The 9,321-nt window shown below is 46.8% G+C and overlaps 1 protein-coding gene across 1 annotated transcript in view; it reads right to left on the minus strand.

Annotated features, from left to right (window-relative positions):
- Window positions 1-3,847: 3,847 nt before the first annotated feature.
- The window catches only part of LGMN (legumain), a 36,404-nt gene continuing 30,930 nt past the window's right edge, over window positions 3,848-9,321 (minus strand). The window contains exons 11-14 of the mRNA XM_010836204.1: window positions 8,945-9,145; window positions 6,894-7,064; window positions 4,723-4,790; window positions 3,848-4,433 (exon numbers count right to left, since the gene is read on the minus strand). Of these exons, the coding sequence (XP_010834506.1) occupies window positions 4,391-4,433; window positions 4,723-4,790; window positions 6,894-7,064; window positions 8,945-9,145 (483 nt within the window). The 3' untranslated portion in view covers window positions 3,848-4,390. The remainder of the gene's footprint in view (window positions 4,434-4,722; window positions 4,791-6,893; window positions 7,065-8,944; window positions 9,146-9,321) is intronic.

The following is a 9,321-nucleotide window of genomic DNA, read 5'->3' on the forward strand; positions in this document are numbered from 1 at the left end:
GACAGAGGATGAGATGGCTGGATGGCATCACTGACTCGATGGACGTGAGTCTCAGTGAACTCTGGGAGTTGGTGATGGACAGGGAGGCCTGGCGTGCTGCGATTCATGGGGTCACAAAGAGTTGGACAGGACTGAGCAACTGATCTGATCTGATCCTTTAGGATGGACTGGTTTGACCTCTGAAAGGGCTTGGGAGTCCACCTTGGGAGTTCACCAGGACTTCCCTGGTGGCTCAGCTGGTGAAGAGTCTGCCTGTAATGCAGGAGACCTGGGTTCGATCCCTGGGTTGGGAAGATCCCCTGGAGAAGGGAAAGGCTACCCACTCCAGTATTCTGGCCTGGAGAAGTCCATGGACTGTATAGTCCATGGGGTTACAAACAGTTGGACACAAATGAGCAACTTTCATTCATTCAGCCAAAAATGGACAACTTGAGCTTCAGTAAAGAAGTGCAATGGATCAAAACTCAATAGAAATATGTAAATCCTCTGGATCTGGCTGCTGATTTGTAAGAGACTTGGGCATCAGAAAGACATGCTGAGCAGCAGCTTATGTATGCAATCAGTGAAGTCCAGACTGAGAAACTCCACTGATCTCCAGCCTGGACTTTTTAATGGAAATTGGAAGGGAAAAAAAAGATGAGAGAATCTGTAGAATAAAAACTGTAAAAGTGTCTAGGGATGCCCACTTGTCCTAAAACCACAAAGAACACAAGGAGGGTGGTTACTTTGGGAGGGAGGAGCTATGACTGGGATGGAGTACAAGCAGGGGCTTCCAGGGTGGCCAGTGTGATGGTTAATTTCGTGTGTCAGTTTGGCTGGGCCACAGTGCCCACATATTTAGGCAAACATTATTCTGGATGCTGTAGTGAACGATTTTTTTGGATGATGTCAACATTTACATGAGTAGACTTAGAGCAAAGCAGATGACCCTCTAAAACATGGGTGGTGGTGGTGATTTAGTCGCTAAGTCGTGTCCTACTCTTGTGACCCCATGGACTATAGCCTGCCAGGCTCCTCTGTCCATGGGATTCTCCGGGCAAGAATACTGGAGTGGGTTGCCGTGCCCTTCTCCAGGGAATCGAACGTGGGTCTCCTGCATTGCAGGCATATTCTTTACCAACTAAGCTATGAGGGAAGTCCATAGTAACGTGGGTGGGTCCCGTCCAAACAGGTGATGGTCCTAGAAGTGCAAAGACCTTCCCTGAGCAAGAAGGGATCCTGCCAGGGGGCCTTTGGCCTGGACTGCAGTTCCTCCTCTGGGTCTCCAGCTTGCAATTTTCTGTTTACCAAGCCTCCACAGCCACTGATTCCTTCAGGTAAATGTCTCTATATGTGTACACATCCATTGCTTCTATTTCTCAGGGGAATCTTGACTCATGTATCTGGTAAAGTTCTATTTCTTGACTTGGATTGTAATTACAAGGGTATTTCATCTTATCATTCATTAAATGATGAATTTAATGAATTTTCTGGATCTGCTTTTATTTTATAGTGAAAATGTAAAGTATCCTTTGTATGAAAGTGAAAGCGAAGCTGCTCAGTCGTGTCCGACTCTTTGCGACTGTGGACTGTAGCCTACCACACTCCTCTGTCCATGGGACTTTCCTTTGTACATAGGGACGTAAATATGTAGAAAGGGGGATTCTAATGATGAATACAAACTGTTATTTGGGATTTGAAGGGGTGGGGGAAGGGGAGTGGACATGTTTTGCTTTGAAAGTTTCTGTACCTCTTACGATAGAGCATGTTTTGGATGTAACTAGGGAACAAAACGCTGGTCCTGGTTGTGACACGCAAGGAAAGGACACCTTTCTCAGAAATCTAATAGAAAATGGCTTAACCCGAGGGATGGAGAGTTGCTTCTGCTGGGGACCTAAGAACCACAGGAGGAGGAAAAAAAGTCAAGGCAGTGTGACTTAGGAAACTGCCATTTATTTGAGAAAATGAACAAGCCTCTTTTAACCTCTAGAGCTGTGAACATTCAAGTATCTGCACTTGTTAAATAGTTAAATATATTTTTGTTCTACAGGGAGGACAAAGAAAGACAGGGAAGCAGGGTTACAAGCGTAGGTAATGGTTCTAGAAAAGAGAAGAATAGAGTTTTTCCTACCTGAATCTTGAGGTCTTTTAAGAGACTCCTTTTAAAAATTCTACTTTTTGAACATCAGTCAGCCCTCAGGGTTGCCCATTCTTGAGCTTTAGTGATAAACATTTAAACACCATATGCTTCTTATACTTGTTAAAACCCTCAAGCTCCCCTAGATTCGTAGGACAGTAAAAGTTCTTTATCCTGGTCACTCGATTGACTGTATTAAGAGCCTCTCAGAGAAAGGATAACCTGATTAAAAACGGGCCCATTAGAAACAGAAGCATCACCCTGGAATTAACCCTGTTTAACAATATCTCCACTTTCAGTCTCTACCTCCAAACTTTAAAGGCATCTATCACTGCTAAAGAAGACACAACGTAAGTACAGGTGGTCACAAGTGTCCTGGTTTAGTGTTCCTTTTTTCTTTGTTTTCTATTTAAAACAGCCATCTAGCTATATGGCTTAGTTTTAAAAATGTTACTGAAACATAATTAGCAAACCATATCATTCCATTTGTTGTGTACAAGTCACTGGATTTTAGTACATTCAGTGTTGCATAACCAACTACTATCAGCTTCCAAACATTTTTCATCACCCCCAAAATAATCCACATCCCCATTGCTGCTGCTGCTGCTAAGTCGCTTCAGTCGTGTCCGACTCTGTGTGACCCCATAGACGGCAGCCCACCAGGCTCCCCCGTCCCTGGGATTCTCTAGGAAAGAATACTGGAGTGGGTTGCCATTTCCTTCTCCAATGCATGAAAGTGAAAAGTGAAAATGAAGTCGCTTAGTCATGTCTGACTCTTAGCGACCCCATGGACTGCAGCCCACCAGGTTCCTCCATCCATGGGATTTTCCAGGCAAGAGTACTGGAGTGGGGTGCCATTGCCTTCTCTGACATCCCCATTAGCATTGACTATTTCCACATTTCCTCTCCCCAGTTCCCAGCATCATGCATCTACTTTCTGTTTCAATAGACTTGTTTATTTTGTACCTTAAATATCTGGTGGCTCAGATGGTAAAGCATCTGCCTACTATATGGGAGACCCAGGTTCAATCCCTGGGTTGGGAAGATCCTCTGGAGAAGGAAATAGCAACCCACTCCAGTACTCTTGCCTGGAGAAACCCATGGATGGAGGAGCCTGGTAGGCTTTCTGTTTCAATAGACTTGTTTATTTTGGACCTTAAATACAAGTGGAATCATGTAATACAGGGGTCTTAGGTAACCGGCTGCTTTCCCTGGGCTAAATGCTGGAGCTGTATCACAGCTTCATTCTTTTTTGTTGCCGCATAATATTCTACTGCCTGGGGAGAGTTAGTGCTCCTTTTAAAAGTCTTTCACAAAGCTTGTGGGACACCAGGCCAAGAGAAACAAGGGTAGCACAGGCACCCTCTGCCCTCAAAGATAACCTCCCAGACCCCATGTGTGGTGTATATGGCAGACCCCAACACGTGCTGGAAAAGATCCAAGGGAAATGCAAATGCCAACAGACAGAGGAGAGCAGGAAGCTGAGGAAGACAGGGCACATTCAGATACACCTTGAGGATGGGCCAGACGGAGGGGCAGGCACTCCAGGGCACAAGGCACAGCAAGGAACACAGGCACAGGAGGCCGAAAAGTACAGGAAGTTGGGGGAGAGAGGAACTGGCAGGAAGAGCCAACCAGTGGGACGGGGAAGGGGATCGGAGACAGACAGACAGGGGGAGGGCTTCACCAGGAGGGGCCAGGAACATAAACGAAAACGCCGGGGACCTGAAATTAATACTCAGGTTCAGTGATAAATCTTTATTTGTTAGACTTGTCCGTTCCTGCCAAATAAAATATAAAAGCAATCCAAAATTATGCTATTTTCTAAAAATAGTTTTCCATTTGGGGTTTATGTCCCTCTTCCAGAAAATCATGTGAAGACTTAAGAGGTTCTGACGTCAGATTCCTCAGAACAAAGACTCTTTCACTGGCTACATAAGTCCCAGTGAACTTCTCACTCCTTAAACGTCAAGGGCAAAACACCCTCTTAAAAAGCAAATACACCCTTCTCAACACAGAGCTTCCCAAATCTCTGGGCTTTTCAGAGGATCACACAGGACCTGTAGGTGCTGGGGGAAGTAGGTAAAGGTGAGCAAGCCATCCTGGGAGAGGCCTGGAGCGTGGCTCCGGTGGCCTGATGGCATCCCAAGAAGGACACAGCCGCTGGGGCTGGGGGAGCGGAGCCTCCCGCAGGCTGCAGCTCTCCAGTCTCTGATTAGCACACATTGTAAGGGATGGTGATCACATTCGGTAAAGCTTCAAGGAGGCAGTGTTTCAGTAGTAGCCATGGCACACCTTGTTCATGGACAATTTTATTCTGTAAGAAACCGGAAGGAGGAGGTGGTGAGCCGGAAGTCGTTCAACTCGGAAAAAATGAAGACAGAGAGAACCCGCCAGGGAACAGGGAGTCGTGTATGACAGACCCACCCAATCCAGCACCCCTGGGGATGCATCTGTCTTGAATTCGTCCACAGTGAAAGGCAGAAGCAAACTACCCACGTGGAAAGGGGACAGCAGAGCTGCATACACCCTTCTACTTTCAGAAAGACCCCACCTCCTCACCTTCCCACCCCCACTGACCCTTTAAATGCCAAGTACCGGCTTACCTGTCAATTGGATAAGGGTTTTCACAAAGGTTGACAAGCACGTACAAATGTCTCAAAGCATACTCGTACTAGAGGAAAACAAACCAAAAAGACACGATCAGACATCATCCCTTTATAACAGGATCAACTCCTAAGTTGGGAATATGTACAGCATCTAGACCAGTGGTTCTTGGGACTTCCCTAGATGTCCAGGGGTTAGGATTCTGTGCTTTCACTAATGAGGGCCCAGGGTTTGATCCCTGGTGGGGGAGCTAAGATTCCATGAGCCATCTGGTGCAAAGCCAAAAAAAAAAAAAAAAAATTGAGGCCAGTGGTTCTTGACCTTTACTGAGTCAGGGATGCCCCCTCCCCAACTCTGGATGATCTGGTGTGATTTACAGACCATTTCCCAGGAAAAATGCACATGTGCAGGAGATGTGCAGCACTCTGCAACAATCCTATAGCTCCTTCAAGTCCAGGTAAGGATTCCCGGATGAGAAACCCCTGGCCCTGCTCCCCTGTCAGCTCAAACCTCCTGGAACCCTGGCTTTTGGTCTAGAACAACTGACGAGGGAGACTTATGGTAAGTGAATGCCAAACCAGATGGCAGCCAAGACCGAAATAACTTGAAAAGCACTTCAAGGGAATCTGCTACCTCACAGGAGGAGGAAAGAGGAGATTTGCTTTCTGTGATTCCAAGGGGCAAAAAAGTAACATCCGATGATAAAGTATTTTTTAAAAAATGGAAAATTTTAAGTTATTAAATAAAGAGACTGCTTTGTTAAACAAATGAAAATTAAAACTGAGATCCTCTTAATAATGGAGAACCATCTTCTGAGTATAATATTTCCAGGTGGCTCAATCTGGAAAAAAAATCTGCCTGCCAATGCAGGTAACTCGGGAGATGCCGGTTCGATCCCTGGGTGGGGAAGATCCCCTGGAGAAGGGAATGGCAACCCACTCCAGTATTCTTGCCTGGAGAATCCCAAGGACAGAGGAGCCTGGCAGACCACAGTCCATGGGGTCACGGCCAGAAGTATCTGAGGGTGATCATGGTCTGCATATCACAGCCCAGACAGAACTTTCTGCAATGATGAAAATATTCTATAACATTCTCAATTCAGTAGCCGCTAACCACATGCGGCTCCTGAACACTTGAAATGTGGGTACTGTGGCTAAGGCACCGAGTTTTACATTTTGTTTCATTTTACTGAATGCACATTCGTGTTTAAGTAGCCACCCACAGTGAGGCTAGAGACTACTGTATCAAAGAGCACAAGTCTAAAGCAGGATTTGGCAAACTCTTCTGTCACGGGCTGGATAGTAAATATCTGAGGCTTTGTGGGCTGTCTGAACTACTCAACTCGGCCTCGCCATGAAAGCAGTCAAGAGATTCTGTGTGACTGAGTACAGCTGTGGCTGTGCTTCAGTTTAAAACTTTATTTATAAAACACACAGCTATGGCTGCATTTCAATAAAACTTTATTTATAAAAACAGGCTGTGGAGGAAAAAAACTCAACAGTCTGTGGGCAGGAATGGGCCTGTGGGTCACAATTTGCGAATAACCCCTTCCTTGAAGGATCCAAGCATCACCTAAGTACTGACCAAAGCGGAGGGGTTTTTAGGTACCTTCCAACCCTGACATTCTACAATCTGCAGAAACCAGGTACTTTCTTCTCCAAGCACCAAGGCCTGACTTCAGCAACAAATCTTGGGAAGAGGTCAGAACAAACCCAAAAGGGAAAAAAATCTGTGTGGCTGGTGTGAGGGGCAGGGGTAAGGGTGGAGTTTGGCAAGGAAAGCACAGTATGAAGACAAGGAAGTCCTCTTCAAAGGCCAACAGAAACGGGAGATGAATCGTCTATAACTGGTAAACTCTCCCAGCCAATGGGACAGTTAAGAGTGTCTGGGACTAAGACTGGGACCAAGACTGGTTAGTGAATTTGGACGACCTTGCCCCTCTCACATCCCACCAAAGCCACAGAATGGGTCTGCTGCTGTTTCCTTCTACAAGACGGAACCTTCTACGAGACGGAACCTTCTGCGAGACGGAACCTTCTACAATGCACCTGGTGTGATACCCGTGGACCATACTAACTCGGGTTTGGAGTTGAAGGTGCAGAGGAAGGCCAAGCTAGTTGGCCATGGAAACCGGGGAGCAGAGGCCAGCGGCCCCAGGGTCTGGGCTTACCGTGGGGTTGTGCCAGTTGAAGCAGTGTGAGCGGAAGTGCGACACGGCCGTCTGGTAGCATGCGTGCTCTGTGAGCGGGGCTCTCTGGGACAGGAGTCTGTCTACCTCGGCAGCGGAGCCCGAGACCAAGGTGACGATCTTTCGCACTGACTTCTCAATGATGTTCCTGGCCTGTGAAGCGACATTTTTGTCTTTTTACTTAACACAGTCTCTCTTAGAACCCTGGACTGGTTAGATGCTTCTTTCACACTGCCCCCACTCCACTATGTTCAGAGATGCCAACTGATGCTTTCTGCAGCAAAAGTTGTGCACGCAAGGCTTCTTTATAGCTAGAAACCTCCAGAAATACCTTGCCTCTTAGAGATCTTCTGGCATGGTGGGAGCATTTAAATCTAAATACCTGAAGGGCAGGTATGGCCCAGACTGAGGCGGCGGGGGTGATGGTGGGGGGCTGCATAGAAATTGTGTCCCAAAGTAGACTGTGGTCCCATAAATGGTGCTGTGTGTTCACAGGTACCTCTGTCTGTTCTAGAAACCAGCAGATGCTTAGACAGAATGACACAAAAGGGGTGGGCATCGTTTTCTTCCCGGATCATGAAAACCAGCATCACAAAGGGGCGGCTGCTCCCACATCAACCAAAACATACGATCGAGTCCCCTGACCCTCCCACTCCCCAGCCGGGGTTTGTTCCATTCATGCCGAACATTCCCCGCCATCTGTGTTTTATACCAGCAGTTTTCAACTTGTCGTCTAGGACCACGGGGGTCCCCCAGATTTCTTGGAAGGAAGACTCCATAGGAGTCTTCATATGTCCTTCCTTTCTCAGCTATGTATCTGTGTGAGGCTACACTTTCTTTATATATTTCAACCAGAACTACAGAGCCCAACAGAGTGAATGCAGACGCAGGAACAGGGACCAAGCTACCTTCTATTAGGCTGGGCACAAAACAGATTTGCAAAAACATGTTTGATGCCACTCTTCTCACTCATATTCTTTTGATCTTAGAAAATAATTCTTTCTTATAAAAAGTATATTAACACAAAATGGGTTTATTATTATTTCTAAATGAGTTAATATTTTACAAATCTCAGTATTCATTTCTAAAGCAGTAAATACTGATATAACCCACATAAGTAAAAGCTCTTTGGGATCAATACCTTTAAGAGTGTAAGGAGATCTAAGAGGAAAAAAATACGAGATCTGTTGTATTACACTGTGATAACAACAACAAAATAAACCATCCTGGGGTAGCTAACTCAGAATCATGAGATATACGCATTTAAGACAGTTTACATAGATTTTTTTTTCTTTCTTTCTTTCTTAGAAAATTCAGGCCGTGTCCCAGCACATCAGTCTCTGGGCTGTGCTGACTGTAGGGTGGGGTGGGGGGAGGGGAAGTGGGGTAATGGGCGAGGTGGGCAGAGTCAGCACGGCTGGCTTTGTTGGAAGGACAGTCAGCCTCTGCCAGGCATCTTGAGAGTACACGCCTGGTGGTTCTACTCACACAGCTCGAATTTCAAAAGAAATTCAACCAGTTCCAGACAAACTGACGAGCTATTGAAAACAAATCCAGTTATCGTAAAAGATTGCTCAAGCATTTTAGGAAGAATTTGGGGCAGTGACTATGATTTCCTAAGCCAGCAGAAATTTTTTGTGGACTGGACTTTTTTTTTTTTTTAATATGATTAGCTACTAACTCACCAAGCAGCAGAGTAAAAATGTCTCCTAAGCAACCAGGGGTAAATAAAGAAACATCCATGTGCTTTGGCTTCTTGGCAGAGACAGGTCCCCTCCTTTTGCTTCCTGCTTCAAAGAGCTCAAGGCCAGTTTATCAAGGAAGAATAAAGCTGGCCACTCTCCTGCTCATTTGTGTCCATTTCACACAGTAAAGGAAGGTTTTGTTTCCCATATATTCCCGTGGTAGGAGGAGGGCGACCCCAGAACTCCGTCACCTGGTTCCCACCAACATGGAACTACGGTCAGGAGGCAGAGATGGGGCTCACGCACGCTCCACGGCGAGGCTGGGGCTGCAGCTTCGCCGCCACTCACCTCCAGATGCCTGTCGATCTTCTGGACAAGACGCCTGGACTCCTGCAGATCGTTGGTGCTCATCAGCTTCCTTTTCATGATGCTGAGCGGCACCTCGGGGCTTGGAGTGAGGTCAAGGCGACTGACGGCGGGCAGCGAGATGGGAGAGCTAGGTTGGTGTTTCAGACCCTGAAACTGCATCAGCTTCATGGCAGAGATGGACTGGGGAGGGAGAGAGTCGGTTTGAGCGGGCGGAGCAGAGGTGCCGAACGCACCCCGGTCCTGGAGTCCACAGTTCGCCTCACGTGGTTTCGGGACCACAGGAGGGTCACAGCCACAGCCTCAAAGCTTGAGTTCAGTCTTCAGCAGTAGGCAAGGTGATGCATTTGAGCACCTGA

The sequence above is a fragment of the Bison bison genome, unplaced genomic scaffold, assembly GCF_000754665.1.
Source record: "Bison bison bison isolate TAMUID 2011002044 unplaced genomic scaffold, Bison_UMD1.0 scf7180017864061, whole genome shotgun sequence".
In the NCBI taxonomy this organism is placed as follows: Eukaryota; Metazoa; Chordata; class Mammalia; order Artiodactyla; family Bovidae; genus Bison; species Bison bison.